The sequence below is a fragment of the Penicillium mononematosum genome, assembly GCF_028829835.1.
Source record: "Penicillium mononematosum strain IBT 11891 chromosome Unknown utg000003l:1.0-8172316.0:1.0-8177699.0, whole genome shotgun sequence".
Taxonomy (NCBI): Eukaryota; Fungi; Ascomycota; class Eurotiomycetes; order Eurotiales; family Aspergillaceae; genus Penicillium; species Penicillium mononematosum.
The window spans coordinates 4,450,456-4,469,723 of NW_026643273.1; the positions used below are offsets into that span (position 1 = coordinate 4,450,456).

A 19,268-nucleotide genomic window follows, 5' to 3' on the forward strand; every position below is an offset into this window, starting at 1 on the left:
AAGATTCCAGTGATTCAATTCAACATGGTGGACCCCATTTCAATTATTTCGGCGGTAGATCTCTGCTTCAAGTGAGTTATGCACCACAACCCGACTGTTCGGACTGACTGTATGCCAGATATGGCACGAAGCTGGTTCACCTATGCAGCGCACTTGCACACGCCAAAGATGATATTGCAGAGAGATCCCTCCGTGTCAACAATTATTGGATGAGGGCGGAGGTCCAGTTGAATGTGGTGCGGGATATTGCTCACGAGCTCAGTGAGAAGCATCGGATGATTCAACATGCGACGATTGCAATGCTCGCCACGAAGTTGGAGATTGCTATTAACAAGATTGAGTCTGCCATCAAGACTCACCCTATCGGAGACCAAGAACTGGAAGTATACCGGTGGAAGTATGCGCTCACGAAAGAAAAGATCGACGGGACCATTGAGGATCTCAAGGAATGGCAGTCACTATTCGACCCATCGTGGTACTTGATTATGAGAATGACAAGCGATCGAGTCAATCTTGGCCTAACGACAAACCGAAAATCTTCTGCTATGGATTTTCAAGACCCGATACCTGCCGCGCAGTTCCTCAGGACAGCCTTGAATCCGGCAGACATGAACGCTCAATCGGTTCGCCTGGCAGCGGACTCCCTCATTTTCATTGACCCACAAGAAATACCATTTTGCTCAGCGCAGGTGAGCAGGAGGCCAGAGAATGGTCAATCGCTTATTGTGGAACGAATTGAACCTCTTCCAGGGGCCAATGTCGGGGACATCAAGAAAGATATACGTGACCTCGCTAGACGGTTGAGCGGCTCCGATGCCATGGAATTCGGTCTCCTTAGCTGCAAAGGATATATCCACCACCGCACGACCGACTCTTCTCAATCCACGCCAGATGCATTTACCATTATCTTCCGAATGCCAGCACAACATCTTGAACCTCGCTCTCTCCGAGCTTGCTTTCAGGATATGAAGCATAGCCACTCACTCTCCGACCGGTTCAAGTTAGCGAATGAGCTTGCGAAAGCAGTGTACTCCATTCACTTGTTTGGATTTGTCCACAAGAACATCCGACCAGAAACAATCTTACTTTTGGGGAGTAATCAATCCTCGATTGGATCTGCCTTCCTGATTGGGTTTGGAAGCTTTCGCATAGCCTCTGGTAAAACTCTGCGGAAAGGCGAAGCGTCCTGGGAACGAGGCCTTTACCAACATCCTGACCGCATAGGACCCATTTCCTCCAGTGATTATATCATGCAGCATGATATCTACAGTCTTGGTGTATGCCTGTTAGAGCTGGGGCTGTGGGAGTCTTTTCTGTCGTACGATAAGTTGTCCCCGGCAAGCCATGGCATTGCTTCAACCCCTACTCGCGCTCCTATTCTGGGATCAGGGGGAGGGTTATATTTTCAAGAACATCTCCTCTCCTTGGCGAAGGGTGAACTACGGAAGCGAATGGGAACCAGATACTCCGACGTTGTTGTCACTTGTTTGACTTGCTTAGACGCTAATAATGTCGATTTCGGAGATGAGGTGGATTTTGAAGATGCTGATGGCATTGAAGTAGGTGTGAGGTATATTGAGAAGGTATGTTTTCTCTAACCCAAATGTTCTGGAAGGTCGACCTCTAACATATTAGCAAAGGTAACGATGCGACTAAATAGTATGTGCGTCTGAGTCAATCGTACCAACTAGATAAAACGTTCTAGTATAAAAGGGGATAGAATACATGAGTCCGCGACAACTAAAACAAGAAACGTGTCCCGGTTGGGGGTAAATATACTTCCACTCACTGGCCCTTGTATCGCCGCACTAATAATTTGGCAATTCTTTTCCTGTATCAGCTTTCCAGACCCTTACCATACTATCGCTGCTGGAAAAGCATCCATGGATGCCAACAAGTTTCCGTCGGGGGAAAACACCAAGTGTCGATCATCTGTTGAAGTGTAACCATCGAACTCGCCAATTCTGCGAAATTCCTGGAGTTTGAAAGCCCCGCCTTCAGTTTCAATAACATCCCAGAGAACAATTGTCCAGACCAACGGCTTCTCCTCGGGGTGCACAGAGGTCGCTAGAACCTTTCCATTCGGAGAAAAAGCCAGTTCTTTGGTAAGTAGCTGAAACACAATTTGACCAAGTGCCCAGATATCTGAGGCAAAAGGGGTGCCGCGCTCAATTAAACCGTGTAGCTCGGGGGGCTATATATCTCCATGTTCCACGTAGGGCTGTAGAAGGGCCAGAAGCTTCTTCTATACGCTTGCTGATACCGAAGTCGCAGATCTTGACCCACCATTCATCGTGTGGTTGTGATTGTATGAGGATGTTCTGCAACAAGGATATTAAATTGTGAGTATTGTCATCTGACATAAGTACACTGACGTTTGGTTTAAAGTCTCGATGTGCGAAGTTATTGTCGTGCATCATATTAAAACGTGAAAATGACGCCAGAAATGGCCGCCTTGCCAGCACTCTTTCTTTGCAATTCCACCAGTGACCAAACCACGCCGAAAAAGCTTCCAAGGTTTTCGGAGGCTATTGACCGATCTACGATCCGCCGCAACTAAACACAAAATCCAGGAAGATATAGGAGTGAGAGTATTGATTCTGCTACCTAGTATTGGAGCAACTCCAAGTCTCTGCATCGAAAAGTGCACATGTCACATGTGGATAGTGTCTACCAAATCCCTCACCACAGCTGATATAGAACACCCTCTAGCGACTCAAAAGAGCCCACTACTTGCAGTACTGATATCGGGAACGTCAGCGTTATAGTTTGAAATATCGGAGGATACAAAGGACATACCCAGTTTTCACTTCCGGATTGCCGGACGCATTTTTTGCCTTCGCAGCACTTGCCCTGGCCGTCACCGGGGACATAATCGCCGATTCTGCAGAGGTCCCCGGGACAATGGCAGGAAGGGAAATCAGGACAGTTACCAGCGGCCAAGGCCAGGCCGAGGAAAGAGGCGATCAAGAACATATATTTCATTTTGCTGGACTGAGGGAGTTAGTGAAAGTGTTTTCCAAGGTTGAAGAGAAGAATAGTATATACCGGACGGTTGTAGTGGAAATAATCCTAGTGAAAGATAGTAATCTTGAGAGATAATTGTTGATGAGGAATTGAGATCCTGGGAAGAATATCAAGCTATACTTATAGTTTTGAGTGCTGTACCGCGAGTTAGTATTAATATTGAATTGTTATACTATTCTGTTTGTAGAGAATGAAGATCATCTTGGCAAGGCAAGGCAGCCAGACGGCTTGCTGAATAACTTGGGAGGCCTAATGCTGTACTTGGTAACATGAAGCGCTTGATGCACTGTCCAAGACCTCTGGACGTGATGCCGGAAGTAAGCATACTTGAAGGATCATGCAGGATCCAGCAGGGACAGCTCACGATTGAGAGAGCAAGGTGGGGGAGTGGAACAGGGTCGTAACCAACATTCAGATGGTGGTCCTAATTGGCACATCTCCCAAGGCTCATCACAAGTTGACGATTTACAGGCCACCCGCTACCTGGGCACGGTGGCCTGCATAGTAATCATTATATAAGGAAGTTGATCTGCGCCAATGCCTTGACAATGTAACCATGATAGATCCCCACAGTAAGCATTAGTCAAACCGATTTCGAAAATGACTATACAATGTAGATAAATTGGTTATTTACTGGATGAAAATTTATCTTTGTCTAGATCCATATCACTTCAAGGGTGAGGATGTTTTGCTTAAGAAAACCGATGAAGTAAGTAGGTCTGTATAGGGTGTAGACCAAACATCATACTATCACTATGCATATCTGATTCAGAGTCTCGATGCGATTCGATATTAAAAAGGCACGGTCATGTCAAAATGAGACTAGCAATTCATGTGAAGAAACTGGTCGAACTGATGTCCACCCTTTATCTGCCATCCTCAAGTTGTACAGAAGCCGACAACCTTGGAAAATGGCTAAGCTTTAGGCGTCCCACAAAGGCGGGGAGAAGATCATTTCCATTTCCATTACCCTGTCTTTTTTCGGTCACAGAACTAATTCGCCTCTCCCTTCAGACCATGCATATACATTGTAACCTCGGCCATTCAACTCTGTGATGTGGCCAATAACACCTCACTTCAAGGAATGCATCGCAATTTCAGGATCTTGCCAACAACTGGGCTGGGCTGCAGCCACCATTTACGGTCTGCAGGACAATATTTTGCTCGCCCCTTTTCTCTGTCTGGAATGCCAAAAAAATAAACAAAATGTTAATAAAGGATGGATATGCTCCATCTTCCAATCTCGTGTCGAGCATCGATTTCGTCTAGCCTACATCAATGGAGAAGGAGGTAGTAACTGATCCTCTACCGCAGGAGATCCCAAGCGACGCACCCGATGAAGGGGGGGTCGCTATCTCGCCCCGCGGCGAATACTTGGATGGTCGTCTCTCTCACCATTGCCCTTTGCCTAGGTGTCTTTTGCATGTCATTGGTAAGTGGAACCCTGTGATTCCAAACTCCAGAAACTCCTGGATTCCCAAGACTCGGTTCGAGGGGAAGATCGTCTCGTCCAGTTTCAGCACCTCGACTACCAGCTGGATATGGTTCGATCTCAGTTGAATTTGCTGAAATCGGATTCTATCGAGGAAATCTATCCCTGCTCTGATGCTCACAGTGGAGTGTTGGAGCTCTATACGTCTAATTACACAGTGCAGTTTTCGAAATTTGTGCTACGGGATCAGTCACTCCGATGCAGGTGAGCAACGCTTGGAGTCAACTAGTGCACCGTCATGTGGCCTTGTCGGACGACTCTCATGAAAGAGCCAAAGGTTCACACAGATTACCTTCATGTGGTCCTCGACAAGGGACTAGCTCTAATTCTTGCTCTTTCCTCGCAGCAAGAATGCCCTTTCGGAACTGAAAAGCCTTGAATCAGTCAAATCCTGGGGCCTGTCGCCACCACACCGGCTAATCATCGGTCAGGGCCATTCCGGGGCGATCTTCATAAGGCTGGAAACCGGCTGCGCCCTGATTGACGCCTTTTCCATGACCATCCTACTAGAGGAGCTTTCTCTCCTGCTCCAAGGTGAGCCTTTGCCAGAGCAAGGGATCTCGTATCGTGAATATCTGTCTCATCTGCGCAGCCAGTCATCTTCAGAAACATTGAAATACTGGACACAGGCGCTTTACGGAGTTTACCCTTCCCACCTTCCCAGAGTCCCTGCCACGCAGTCACCTCTGCCTCAATCTCGCTCACAGAGCCGCTGTCTGCCATTTGCACAATTAAAGCGTCTAGATTCCTTCTGGCGCTTCAATAATCTCACCATCACCAACGTTTTCCAGCTAGCATGGGCCTTAACCCTCGCTCACTATACCAATTCCCGCGATGTGTGCTTCGGAACCATCACATCGGGCCGTGATCCCCCTACCTTGAAGTGTGCAATATTGTCGGATCATTTTTCAACGTTCTTCCGTGTCGAATTGCGATTGATCCCACGCGCACGGTGATAGACGCCCTGCAACAGAACCAGGAGGATATTCAGCGTCGAAATGACCACCAATACTGTTCCATACCAGGCACGATCCGCAAATCTGGAATAAGGAGCATGGACAACGACCAGCAGCTGTTTAATACAATCTTGGCAGTTCAGAACCCATTCTCAACACAATCATCCACTGCAAAAGATGGGAGCAACGAGATCGATATCGAACTCATCGATTTGGAGGATGCAACTGAGGTAAGCGCCTTTGGAACTTGAACCACGATAGGACCGACTAATCATAATTCTTTTAGTATGACCTCTGCGTTGCTATTCTTCCCGCCGCTTCCCACCTCAAGGTGGAACTGCGCTATTGGTCGACGACCGTATCTGAGGAATATGCTTCGGATATTCTGGATCGCCTTTTCAGCCAGCTGGAACAAATTGTGCATCATGCGACCAAGCCATTGAGTGTCATTACTGGCATTGGATGACAACCATGTATCTCTTTCGACTATGCCCCTTTCATGATTGCTCCTTTGATGAGAATACGAAGTTCGAGGTCAATTATAACGTGCTCTTTTGGTGTCTAATAATTTTCAACTGTTTACTTGATATTTCCACGTTATGTGCTCGCAGATACTCCCGGGTCCAATTGACAATAATATAAAGCATTGAATACTGGAAGAAGTTGATTTAAAGGACTTTGTCCAAGTCTACGAGTGCACCAAGCATCAGATTCCAAGGCAATATCATATCCTAGAACTGGTCTAAAATAATAAAAGAGAAACAAGACAACAACACATAGACAGCCACCGACATCGTGGTCAATGGATGAAACGCCATTCGCACCCGTTTTCCATACCCGAACACGGTTCTAAGACTGGTTCCAACTCAAATTTTGAGGGAGTTCGTCGCGGAAGGGAAAATATCGAAAAAGGAAAATCCATGTACACAAAAGAAAAGGGGAAGGGGAAAAAGACAAATAAAAAGGCAGACAGGTTGAGGGCATCAGTCCGGGCGAGTACCGCCGAAAATCAAAAGACAAAAATATCGTTGCCCCATAGTCGCTATGCCATCGCAGGAGAAAATAAACGGAAATCACATGTCCATCAGCAGTCCATCTCCTCCGAGACGTTATTTTGTGGAATTGCTTCGATGCAAGATCTGTACATTGGTTGCACTTGTACCACTGCCGACCGATCGTCGTCGCGGGCGAATCTCACTGCCGCTTCCGCTCCGTCGCCGCCGGCCAGTGTTTCGAATCGAGCCTCGGCGTCGTGTCTGGAGCAAACGGACGTTTTCACGTTAGAATCACGCTGGCTGTACATGGGCGGACGTGGTCTCTTAGCAAAAGACAAGAACGAGGGCGATAGGGCCAGATAAAAGAAGTATTTCGCATAGGAATGCACGTATCTGGGCAATGCAGCACAGATCAGAGATGCACTGGACTTACCGAATTAGGGGTGCCTTCCCGGCTGGGCCGTTCCTTGGAATCGGGATCCTCTTGCAATTTCAGGGAGTTCAACCGCTTTTGACTCTCATGAGTCATGGCCTCTACCTCATCGATCGGCTCCGGCACGTCAAGAGCGGGGGTGGTGGTGGGGGAATGCCATTCTTCCGATCTTTGGCCTGTTGTTCAATCACCTCCCACCGGTCCGCGCGAGTCTTTTCGCGTTGGTCTGCGTTGTTCTGGTGCTCGGTGTAATCGTGAGAGCATTCATCGAAGAGTTGCGGGTTGATCTCCATGAACATCTTCATGGCATTGTAGACCATGCTGTGAATTGTTCTGATTGAAGGGTTAGCTTAGCTCATATCCAAGTCAGTAGCACTATGCAGATCGAACTCACCGGTTCCAGTGTCCCTTCGAGTTCTCGTAAAGCGGAGCAAACATAAGCGGGAGAATTGTCTCCACATTGTCGCTTACGAGATTACAGAAGTATTCATTGTTCCAGAAGTACAAAGCACGTTCAGCAACCTGGAAATGGGGACTGGCAACAGACTTGGCCAACTGATTGAACAGAGGCTCCTGGACTTTGGCGAACTCGCCCGGATCCATCACCTCGAAGATGTCTTCCACCTCATTCAGGTACATGACTTCCTTAGTGCTATTAGTCTTAGGCCAGAAGCGCAGTAAGCCGAGAACAACCTAGACGTGTTAGTTAGTACTCGAGGTATGATGGAGAAAGATAAATGGGAGCTTACATCTTCAGTCAATGAGGAGTCCTTCTCCAAAAATTGCACGATGCAGTAGGCCAATTGCGGGTGGTACATGCTGAGGCTCTTCACCTTGTGCATGGGCAGGAGCACTCTGGTCAAGAAGAGCTTGTGTTCCTCCTTCAGCGGCAAAGCGAATCCGTTGATAATGGAGCCCAGAATTTCGAGCAGTTCAGCGATTCCGTTGTGGCGTTCTGTTTCGTACATGAACTGGAAGAAGACGTTGTTGATGGATCGGCGGATGTATGACCGCAAGTTCAAGAACTTTCCATAGATGCGATGCAGAGTTGTCTTGAGGAAGTCACGTTCCCGGGGATCTTCTGAGTCAAATAGGTCCAACAACTATAAGTAGCATTAGCTTGCATCCAACATTAAAACTAAGAAACAGGAGACATACCGAAAGCACAAACTGATGGTCGATATAACCCTTCGCGATGTTCGTGTTGAAATCCTGGCTTTCGATGAATCTCAAGAAGAATTCATACACGACTTGGATATGAGGCCAAGCCACTTCCAACACCGGCTCATCCTCCTCCGGGTCAAATGCCTCGCCTTGGGGCGTCATAGGCGGAGGAATAGGACGGAACAGGTTCTTGGCGAACATCTCTACCACACGAGGGTACATGGGCTCTGTAATGACCGACCGATTGTTGGCGACATAATCTAAAAGTTCATGTAGCGCCAGCCTCTTGATCTCCTTGGACTTCATATCGGCTGTCGGGTCATTGAAATCAAAGATGATGTTGCACTGGTCGATCTTTTGCATGAACAAATCTTGGCGCCGGTTGGGAGGTACTTCGTGGAAGCCCGGCAACTTCTCCAGTTCTCTCTGGCGCTGATCAGAGATGTCGAATCGCGACGAGTGTTGGCGTTTGGGAGTCCGGATACCTTCCGACATGTCCTTAGGAGTTGTCTGTAGGCGGTCGAAGACATGAGACTTCCTAGGAGGTGCGAGATCTCCGGGCATCGTTTCGGCGGCACCAGGAGGGGGGACATGCTACAGAATCCAATCATTAGCAGATGCGAATAGTGACCAAAGTGTGAAACGGCTGTACTTACGGGTGCGCTTGGGCTAATTATGACACTAGGAGCCGCCGGCTGACCTTGCCTACTCGGAGTTCCTGGTCCATTGCCTGGCTGTCCTGCAGCGCCCGGTTGGGGTATATAGTGTTGAACCGGGGTGCCGGGGTGAGGTGCGCCCGCAGAAGGGGTTCCGGCGGGGGAAGCGTTGTCCGGCGATTTGTTTCGCGAGTCATTGAGGGAGGTTGTGGAGGATGTGGGTGTCCCTTGGTTAGGGGAAGAAGACTGCTGCGCGTTTGAGATTCCGAGGGATTGATTCTGTGAGGCGGAGCTGGAGTCTTTCTTTTTCGAGGACTTGTTGTCTTTTGCCCGCGACAACTGGTCATGCTAAAAGCAAGGCATAGAAGGTTAGACGAGTTGCGAAATGACACCGCCTGCATGGCGAAGAAGGGGATAGATCGGCAGAAGTGATCATGTGGTGAGGTGCGCTTAGGCAGGATACGCGGACAACTAACCACTCTCTGTCTGAAACCCTTCATTTTGATGATTATGTAGATGGCCACATGTACTCGGCTAGGTTTCTTGGTGCCAGTGCAGCCAGGCGGCGCACTCTAGCCGGAGTGAATCGAGGGGAACCAACAGAAATAGCCGCTCAGGATAGCCACGAGGGGGGGAGTGTTTGGATCGACCTAATAGGAGATTCTCATAAGCGGTCCGGGTCACACAGCATGTAAGACGGTTATTGAGAAGAGAAATGGATCTGAAATGCCAATATCAAGCCCTGGAAATACGTAGAGGGGTTCAATGGCAACAGCATCAAACGCTCCAAACAATGTGCAGTCGCAGCACGCGCACGGAGCACGACGATGCTAAGAAGAAAGGGCCAATACAGGCAATGGAAGACTAGTGTCCGATCAAACGTACCTCCGTAGTTATGAGTTGGACAATTGACGGATCGAGTGGGAGTGCTCGGTGAGGGTAGGTGTTATAGGACAAGCTTGGTCGGCGCTGGAGGATCTCCGTGTCGCTTAGTGGCAGGCTGGGAGCGGGGGATTTGGGAGCACTAGAGGGATGGGCACTCAGGTCGCAGCCCACTGCGAAAGCACGAGAATCTTGATCTGACTAGCAAGAGGTAAAGTCGATGATGTACACAAGACCAAATAAAGATGATGGCGTTGGGTTGTGGAGAGGAGGAAGGGAAGTGGATTGTTGTTGAGGTGTAAGGAAATGCGGGTTGCTTCTCCTGGCTGCGATGGTGATGAGAGGGGGACCACGCCCAAGTATTTTGCGGAGGGCTCTACGGTTTTTATTTAATTGAACTGGATCTCTTCGTGCTTCAATTTCAGAAAATGAATTTACTCGACTATATTCTTCTACCCTCCTCTTCTCCTGCCACCACTGTCGTATGCTTTTTCCCGCCTGTTTCAAATTATGCTTATGTCATTGTGTCCACGTGACCTACAGGTGGGACTCGAATTTCAGGCACAGGCACAACGTCACTAATCTGAGACATCCAGCCCTTGAGGTATGGAAGGTGTTTAACCAATTCTAAACACGTATCCAGGTAGTATATACAAGTTCTCAAGGTGATATATCCCTTCAAGTCAAGCCAAGCAGGTCCTGGAGATGGAAATTCATATAGAGGCCTGTGCTTTTGCCCCACACGACCACCACATCACCTGTGAGGCACACGAGTTGGTCTAAATAGGAAATTCATCCTTCATTCTTGAAAGGTAGATATGTCAATCAATGTTATGACATTCAATTGTTAGGTATAGTACTCCTGGGACTATACCGAGGTTCCAGTCTCAACATTTTTGTAGATGTGGAAATATATATCATGACAAAGGACTACAGTAACTCACCTGTTCTTAGCCTAGTGCGTATTTCTTCTTTTCATGTCATGAAGATATCGCGCTAGATTCTAAATATCTGCTATGCATGTAGTTAGAAAGCAACCAGAGCTGGGACTCTCATTATAACTTCACTAGGAGATCATGTGGAAATAAATACGGCTTTATTCCACTAGACCACCATGTTTAGGGCCTAGGGAGGGCCATATCCCAGGTTGACAGATCACTTAGACCACAATAGGGTAAGAGCAACTATATTGTGTGTATAAATGGATAATTTGAACAGTGACAGTAGTTCTCTGCTCTTCTCTTCTTCACACCACGACAACAGCAGATACAGAGTTCCAAAGAAATCTGCTCCACAACAAGCCTAGTCAGTCATCCTTACTCGCAATCCTCACCATATTTCTCAATCCGTCAAGTTTCTTGACCAGCTAACTCTTACTTAGAACTTTGACCATTACTTACCTACTGACCGTCACTTGATCAGCGGCTCTTACTTTCCTCCTTCATGCCCACCACTCTCTGACATTTACTTCTCGCAGTCACAACTTTCACAATGGCGGACTTCATTATGCCTCGGACCAATTGTCAGGATCCCGACGTGCTATCTTCGGACAAAAAGGCCAAGACCCGACCCAAGTTATCCAAAGCACACATTAACATGGCTACCCTTTGGTGTCTGCAGTGTTTTCGCTATGCAGTCCGCCAATTGGATGATGAGCCCCCCGTCTTTGACGTGCCGTGCAGAATCAACATTGCTTGCCCCCAAAGCTGTGTTATATGTGCAGTAGAGGGAAAAAATGTGATTGGGTAAGTCTTGACCGTTGCTGAGCCCTTCTGATAAGATATGCTTACATGGATTGGGACCTTCTGCAGATTCCCCAGGGTATCCGGGGCCACGTTTTCGAACTGATGGCCTTGATCAAATTCGTGGAGAAATACTGGACCGACGACATTGAATACATGGATGGTGACAAGTCACGGGAAAAGGCCCTCGCGGAACTTGCCACCACAGTAAATGATCTCTGTACTGCCTTCGATGACCTGGTCGAGACACATAGAAAGGACCATATGCTGACAGGCAATGTCTCTGACGTGAGTTTGCTTGTGTTCTACATCTGTGAGTATCTGTTAATCTGTGCACAGGAAGCTAAGGCTGGCTATTTCGCTTGGTGCAAAGCTAGACAGCATATGGTCCGTCCCAACACCCAGTACATCAAGGGGCTCCATTTCCAGTACGCCCGCCGAGCTACGGAGCATCTCCGCCTTCGAATGGGTGAAGAAGCATCAATCAGCTGGGCCGCCGCGATTTGTGCCTTCTATCTAGCTGTCACTGCCACAGTTACAAAGTATGTCACAAGCGGGAGCGATGTTGATTACATTGATGACCAGTTTCCTCTGGAGATGCCTGAGCTTTGAGTCAATTGACTTGCTTTGCCCGATTCATTGCGGTGTGCCTTCATGACCGCATTAGCTATATTGCGATTCGCTTTTCGTTTGCTTTTCATTTTCTTTGCGAGGTTTCCTGTTAATGGCGTGGTGAGGCGTCTATTGACCAGGACCTCTTTGATGTTTTCCCGCATGGTTCTGCGGTTGTTTCAGAGCCATTGCATAGCATATTAAATGCATTATTTTCTAGCGGGGTTCCCTACTTTCTGATCGTTTAGCGCTCTCTACTCTCCAATTATTAAGCGAGCACATGCATATGTAGTATTTACCATAAAACAAGTTTTACAATGTACTAGGCAGCGTCGCTAGAAATGGCCAGCGGGACCACAGAATAGCCTTTATGTGATGCCATTCGGAGAGACCAACGACAACAAGGTCGCCAACGAGAATGTGGAGGTCAAAGAGAGGAGACATCAGACTTAAAGCCAAGCAGGAAACCCACAAGAGGGTAGTGACATACGGCAATCGCATGGATAGAGAGAGATAGAGCTGATAGAATAGCATACGTTCCAATGTTAATCAACCTGCTAGCCTCTACCGATGGATATCTGGGTGACTTCGTACACTTCTTCAGTGCATACATAGTTTCTGATGTAAGATGATCACTGCATTCTCGCTATTTCAAACTTCCCATCTCATTATCGGATTCGATAACCATCCCTAAAGGTATAGTTGTCACTAGCGACTTAAGAAATACAGAAGCACGTCGAGCAAACAAAATACAGAGATGATATCCATTGGAGATAGTATCTATCCTATTATATCGATTTCGATTAATATGTTCTTCAACAAAGTCCCTCAACGATTGTCACAAGACATCGTTATGGGAGTTAGGTACACCATAGCTGGTAAACTGTTTGAGACACCTATAGTTACATTGTTATTCGCCGAGTCTCGTCCAAACCCATACAACCTCACTGAGAGAGCATTAGAACCAGTGGTAGTGCGGCCAGTAAGGCTCTCCTTAAGCTCAGACACGTGGTTGCTGCAGCACTGCTTTTGTCACCCGTGCTACTACCACCAGTAGCTGCAGCGTAGGTGTAGTAAAGACTAGCAGCTGTCTGCGTGCCTAAACTATTAACAGCAGTGGTACTAGGCAAACTGGATGCCGAGGTCATTGAGTATTCATTTGCGAAAGAATAGAATCCTGTCGTTTGAGGACTGGCGCTACAGTAGGCGCTAGACACCCCCATCACGTAACTCTGCGGGAACCAGTGGTAGCCTTTGTGGAAGTTAGCCTTTTGATCGAACCAAGAGAATAGCAGAATGGAAGGACAAGCTGTGGAAAAGACATACCCTCGATGCCTCCATGTTGCCTGTAACATTCCTGACAACCGGCCGCCGAGTCAAAGAAGGGATATATGTCACAATAGCATTGCTGCTGGACGTCCCAGTCGCCCGAATAAGGCTGAAGGCCCGTAAAACTGCCGTTCGTGTTTTGGAAGTAGCAATTAGAATTAATCGCCGCTTGTCGTTTACACGGAGCCTCGTCGATCAGATAGGTAGGCTTGGGAGAGATGGCTTCAGACGCGTCATCCCGGCGGTAATTGTGGTGTGACAACGGATTATGCGGCAGGAAGCATGCGTTGTAGAGATCAATGTCCAGGTCGGTCAGACCAGAGTCCTGGGACGAGACAACATAGAACCTGGAGATATAGGCACCGTTTGGGAATACGGGGTACTCGTTGGAGCTGGTGCCTGAAGCGGTCGTGCTAGAGGACGTGCTGGTACCAAAGATGGTGTCGTACCCGTAGGACGAAGTATTTTCCAGGGAGGTGGTTGTAGAGGTTGAGGCAGTCATAGGCATAGTGGACGAAAGGGGTGATCTGTTGAAATGACTTCCATCCTTGGAAAGACGATCTCGGGGGGGAATGCTTGGCAATACCCGACCAATCACACCTCTTGGTCTCTGGAGTCCCTCCCAGAATGGCAGTCGGTATTATATTTGGCGACAAGAGAAGATAAACTGTTGGCTTTGTATGGACAATAAACACATGGTATTGCTAATATTCGAGGCTGGTAGTGAAGATCATTTCATGACTGGCTGTAATCGGATGACTGCTCTGACCGTCGCTTACTTGACCGCTGTATGTTTGAAGCTACCGCTGGATAAGTATAGGACAGGCGGCAGGAAAAGCCTGGCATCGTTTATTCTATACTCCGTACTTGTCGTCAGGTTTTAGAATTTGAGCGATGTGGTAACTGGGCGGGATTTACTGAGACCAAGGGAACACACGTCATTGACCACTTTGATAGCTACTGTAAAAGTAAAAAGGAAACAGCTGATCGCATTGTTTCACATCTTCAAATGTCAATTCAACCAATTTCCTCGAGATGTCTCTTCGACGCAAAGCTCTGTCTTCCAAGGTTGTCAGTTGTAGTCGGCCCCGGGAGGTCTTCGATGCGATGAGTCAGCAAAATCCCGCGATCCCTGTGGGTGCACTAACCGCTTGTGGAATGTAGCCTCGATTCTTTCCCTAACCCTGAGAGATATTGCTGGGACCCTTTAATCGTGGCGAAGGTGAAGAAAAACACAGAACCCCATATAAACAGCTGTATTCAACTGAAAGCACCGACGGGAAGTGGAAGCGTTGCCTTTGATCTCATTTGCGCAATCCTACCCGTGAGCAAATCAGAGACAACGACAACCAACATCAGTTAAGACTCGAAGCCGGCGCAAATGATTTAGCAACCACATCATTCACAAGTCTGATAAAGACCAATGAGCATGGATGATGAGCGGGGGTCCAGAACTGCCCCCTTCTACGCAGTGCCATCCCGTCGCCTTGTCAGCGTCGAGCACCCTGCCGTGGTGCGCAATGTCGACAAGGCGATCGAGACCTTACAAGGCGACCCGGGAATAAAAACAGTGAGAACACTTGTCTGTTTGAGAGAATGTTGAATATGTACTGATATAACACAGATTCTGAACCCGGCAGATGGCATACTAGCTAATCTAGTGTTGCGACCAGAGGATGCCATGGCTCGATCAGTCCAGTCAACGAGCATCCAGTCAAACAATGTCCTTCTAAAGATCACTGTTCCCAAGCGGACAGGACGGAAGCGCAAGAGAGGCTCAAACGAGCCTTTCCCTAGACGCACCAGAATCGGAAGCATCCGAGCCACCACCGCGACGGACTGCTAAGGATCTATTGCGCAGTCTGCGTGATAACCCTTCCAAGTACCAGATTGAGCCAGTCGGGAGGGTTGAACGCACACATGTGTTCCGAGGTAAGTTCACTACTTTGATGCTCCATTGCCAGCTTGCTAACGTCTGATGTCAGGAATCCCTGATTTTGTTTACTCAACTACGGCGAGTTCATTTACGAACCGGTTCCGAGACCAAATTCTTCCGTTTGACTGTGAGTATACTTGACATGCACTCCTGTAGAAACGTACTAACAAGGGACAGTCGACAAAATGAAGCAATTTGACATCGACATGGCAAAAGGCGCCACCGCAAATGCAGATCTCATCCCACCGCCATCATTCAGCCACGGAGATGTCCCGTTCCACTACATGTAAGAGCCACCACGCCGAAAACAGCAAGGCAAGACCACCAGACCACTAACCTCTCCCTCCCAGCTACCGGCAAAACCCAACAGTGAAACAAGCAATTGGCCGCTCTGGCCAACTGGAAACAGTGAACACACAAACCGCCAACAAAATCCGAACCTACCTAGTGCCCTACGATATACCACAGGTCCCAACAGAGCCACGCCCGGACATGCTCCCAATAAGCGCACTGGACGCTGGCATGCTGCGAACAATCGCCACTCTAAACGCCCTATACGAAAAACAACCCGCCTGGACACGTCGCGGCCTACGCAACAACCTAACAACGGACGAAGAGCGTCTGAACCTGCGGCACGCAATTCCATACGTGGGATACATCTTCCGATCCGGGCCCTGGCGCGACGCAATCATCAAGTTCGGTCTCGACCCACGCACCTCACCCGAGTACCGAAATTATCAAACCTTCATGTTCCGACTCCTGGCACGAGAAGCGGAGCTCGCGCGCGACGGAGGCGGCGGCCGACGACACAATGTCCCACGACCGAGCGACATGCGCGTAGCCGAAGACGAAGGCGCCAGCGGGCCGTCAACGGGCCATAGATTCACCGGCAAGCAACCGTTTGCGCAAGACGGACGGATCTGGATGGTTGGCGAGATCGAGGACGCGCAGCTGCGGGCTTGTTTGTATCCACCTGATGCGGGGCCTGAGTTCCTGCGCAGCGAGTGCGATATTATTACTGATGGGTGGTTTCGGAATGGCACGCTTGCGAAGGCGAAGACGATTATGCGGAATAAGATTCAGGCATTGATGGAGGGGCGGGAGCCCGTTGATGAGGATTATACGAAGATTATGCGGCTTCCTGACCATGCGCGGTCTGAGGCCGATTTCCCGTTGTTCACGCTTGATCCTCAGACTGCGTCGCCGAAGGAGATTAGTCTGGCTACGGAGGTTCGGGCGATTATTCGGAGTTCGCCGGTTTGGAGGAATTTGACGGCTAATGCTGGGTTGGTTAGGAGGGAGGCTGGGGAGGGTAGGGGGAGGGTAAAGGGGAAGCAGGCTTTGAAGGGGAAGAGTGTTGAGCCGGAACCAGAGCCTGAGCCTGAGCCTGAGAAACTCGATGAGGAGAGTGAAGGTGAAGAGGCAGAGATTCAGCGGAGGGAGATGCTGGCTGATCAGGTTGCGGATGCCGCTGCGGCGAGGGATGCTGATGAAGCTGATGATGACGATGAGGCCGACGGTGATGGTGACGGGGACGGGGATGATAGTGATGACATGGATGATGACGAGGACGAGTAACGGGACTCCCATCTTAGTTTAGGATTGGCTACGTCTAGAAAAATGATAATTTGTGCTCAATGTAGTTATCAAAATAATCATTTTAATCCTCGGTAAAGATAGTCAGACTCGGAATACATCGTGAAGCATCAGACATAACACAGACAATAACTCATCAATTAGACAGGATAAAGAAAAGTCAACCTGAGTGGTCACAATAGTGAAGCAAAGAGATACATAATTCGTAGCAAGCGTTATACCAAAGCACCGTATAGACTGAACCCCAGTGTCAAAAAAGAGACCAACACCAAGCAGAAAGACAAACGCCAAAGAACCAAGCAAATAGGTATAGGTATCGGGGCCAACCAGGCCAAAGAACAGCGCCACTGAGCCAGATGCAGATGCAGATGCGAAGGATGACGAGAAGACAGATCAAAGAGCAGACTTCATGCTATCAGTTGAGTCCTCGTGATTTTGATTCTGGGTTTTGGCAGGAGTAACATCCAAAACAGGAGCAATGGAAGTAGTGGCAAGGGTCTGCTGACTCTGCGCAAGAGGCGAAGAAGGCTTCTTAAACTCGGGCGAGTGCTCTTCATCATAAATGATTGCGTACGAGAAGGCATTGCAATCTTCGGCATAGTATTCGGCAGCGTTGAGCTCACCGAGAGGAGCACGGGTCTCCTCCATCTTTGCTGACTTGCGAGCGGCAGCAGGGTTGGTGGCAGTAGACTGACGAGCGCGGGGGAGTTCGATGCCCAGTTCATGAGGGGGAATATTCTCCTTTCCACGAGGGCAGGGGTCGGATTTCCCCTCGTCGTCGCTGATATCCAGGACAGTGGTTGAGTGTTGCATCAGGTTGGTGTTTTCCTCCTGCTCGGTGTCGACATGGATATCGAAGCACCACGAGGCCGGGGCCTTGGGGGCAGGAGCAGGGTTGGGAGTTGTAGATTTGGCAAGAGCGGAGGCAAGAGAGAAGGGACGAGCGACGCCGCGCTTGCTATATTGCTCTGAACGGGGCTTGGCGATGAGCGAACGGCGAGTGGCTGACTTGCTTGACTTGGGAGGTGGGGAGCGACCAGCGGGCTTAAGGATGGGAGCTGATTTGGGAGTTGTAATTGAGATCTTCGAGGGAGTCGAGCGAACGGGGGAGATGTTGATACGGGTGGAAAGAGCCATGCGGGATGTTTTGACCGGCTTGGACGCGCTCTTGTCCTCGTCGTCCTCCAAGGTACGTTTGCGTTTTGTGGAAAAGCTGGCTGGATTGATATTCTCGGAATCGGCGTCAATGAAGATTGAGCTCTTCATACTCTTCATTGGAGTCTTCACAGACATGGCACCTGGTTGCAATTGTGAGCTAGACCATATTTGGAACATCAAAACATGGGTCATCACGTACCATTTTGCTGGTTCTGACGATTAAGTTTCGAGCGCATCAACGGCATCGTGTCCAAACAGCCCAAAGGCTGACGAGTAGGAGTCATAGTGAGGGTGGCCATGGTGGAGGAAGAAGGGATGTTTTGTTTTGGTCTTTTGGTCAGCGCCAAGTGGGGGAGGATTGGCGGTCTACAATAGGCACTAGACAGGCCGATCGCACGATTTGAAGAGAGGGTAATTGTGTAAGACAAGAGGAATCAAAAGAAATAAAATGACTGAATGATAGGAATTGGTCGGATGAAATTTAGATAAATGAAGGAATGGGTAGGATGTGGTCGACTACACAGTTGAGAGGGAGAGAAAGAGAGAGAACGAGGGATGATTTGGGGTAAAAGACGTGCAACGATGAGGTAGATATAGTAAGTTGGAACGTTAAGAGCTTCGAATTAACTAGAGAGTCTCGAGGCAAGGAGCAATGGACATGAGGAGTCACAAATGGAGGGCGAAGGGAACTATTTCAAGGCCTGCATACTCGAGCGCGTCGCGTTTTGTGGAGGCTGCCAATTCGAAAAGTGGCGTTTATGCAATTCCCAGCACAATCCAATTGACGGGTTTCATTCTTCGATGTCTCGTGCGGGAACAATGGTAATATGCAGATCACTACGCGCTTTTCCGTATACTATGGATCCTCTACTTCATACAGACCTCGGGAGTATTGTGGTATTCATATCACAGTGCCTCTGTCCTACAATCTTGTACACAATTAATTCTTCTTAATTTCCCTAGAATTGCCTGTACAAGTAAATCATTACCAAAATCACCGGGGGCAAAGGTCAAAAGTTCAATTCCCCCCCCGCTGAACACTGCATGTCGCGTATCCCTTGGACGCGTCGGTCAGCAGCCAAAGTACCCGGTACCCGGCATCCCGCCACTAGCGCATACATCGCGTAAGTACCAAATACCTCCACGTCCACGTCTTGTACGTTCCTTCGCGCGCGTCTTCGCGTTCACGTCTCTTCCTTGCGCATTGTGCGCTCATTCGTGCCGAACAGCGTCTCCAATTCCGCTAATAGTATGTTGCATGAAATGTCTAATGAAACTCTGCCAACGCAT

General features: G+C 48.7%; 7 protein-coding genes across 7 annotated transcripts; 4 read left to right on the forward strand and 3 right to left on the reverse strand.

The window, feature by feature from the left end:
• Positions 1-24: 24 nt before the first annotated feature.
• Positions 25-1,644, forward strand: N7519_006690 (uncharacterized protein; the record flags this gene model as incomplete). Its single annotated transcript, XM_057293466.1, has 3 exons — positions 25-71; positions 119-1,583; positions 1,636-1,644. 3 exons carry the CDS (start codon positions 25-27, stop codon positions 1,642-1,644), a joined length of 1,521 nt encoding a protein of 506 aa, XP_057148277.1.
• Positions 1,645-4,305: 2,661 nt separating this feature from the next.
• Positions 4,306-5,941, forward strand: N7519_006691 (uncharacterized protein; the record flags this gene model as incomplete). Its single annotated transcript, XM_057293467.1, has 5 exons — positions 4,306-4,459; positions 4,510-4,723; positions 4,866-5,404; positions 5,479-5,705; positions 5,762-5,941. The coding sequence occupies 5 exons, from the start codon at positions 4,306-4,308 to the stop codon at positions 5,939-5,941; spliced, it is 1,314 nt and encodes a 437-aa protein (XP_057148278.1).
• A 618-nt stretch (positions 5,942-6,559) lies between these two features.
• N7519_006692 (protein phosphatase 2A regulatory subunit RTS1) lies at positions 6,560-9,223 on the reverse strand (the record flags this gene model as incomplete). The annotated part of the gene is made up of 8 exons (XM_057293468.1): positions 6,560-6,770; positions 6,904-6,936; positions 7,009-7,236; positions 7,298-7,596; positions 7,653-8,006; positions 8,062-8,661; positions 8,724-9,071; positions 9,200-9,223. 8 exons carry the CDS (start codon positions 9,221-9,223, stop codon positions 6,560-6,562), a joined length of 2,097 nt encoding a protein of 698 aa, XP_057148279.1.
• Positions 9,224-11,096: 1,873 nt separating this feature from the next.
• Positions 11,097-11,959, forward strand: N7519_006693 (uncharacterized protein; the record flags this gene model as incomplete). The annotated part of the gene is made up of 3 exons (XM_057293469.1): positions 11,097-11,342; positions 11,417-11,635; positions 11,687-11,959. The coding sequence occupies 3 exons, from the start codon at positions 11,097-11,099 to the stop codon at positions 11,957-11,959; spliced, it is 738 nt and encodes a 245-aa protein (XP_057148280.1).
• A 944-nt stretch (positions 11,960-12,903) lies between these two features.
• N7519_006694 (uncharacterized protein) lies at positions 12,904-13,796 on the reverse strand (the record flags this gene model as incomplete). Its single annotated transcript, XM_057293470.1, has 2 exons — positions 12,904-13,211; positions 13,286-13,796. The coding sequence occupies 2 exons, from the start codon at positions 13,794-13,796 to the stop codon at positions 12,904-12,906; spliced, it is 819 nt and encodes a 272-aa protein (XP_057148281.1).
• Positions 13,797-14,717: 921 nt separating this feature from the next.
• On the forward strand, positions 14,718-16,802 carry N7519_006695 (transcription factor TFIIIC subunit TFC1; the record flags this gene model as incomplete). The annotated part of the gene is made up of 6 exons (XM_057293471.1): positions 14,718-14,858; positions 14,913-14,981; positions 15,046-15,220; positions 15,274-15,351; positions 15,402-15,510; positions 15,575-16,802. 6 exons carry the CDS (start codon positions 14,718-14,720, stop codon positions 16,800-16,802), a joined length of 1,800 nt encoding a protein of 599 aa, XP_057148282.1.
• Positions 16,803-17,213: 411 nt separating this feature from the next.
• N7519_006696 (uncharacterized protein) lies at positions 17,214-18,277 on the reverse strand (the record flags this gene model as incomplete). The annotated part of the gene is made up of 2 exons (XM_057293472.1): positions 17,214-18,118; positions 18,178-18,277. 2 exons carry the CDS (start codon positions 18,275-18,277, stop codon positions 17,214-17,216), a joined length of 1,005 nt encoding a protein of 334 aa, XP_057148283.1.
• Between the last annotated feature and the right edge of the window lie 991 nt (positions 18,278-19,268).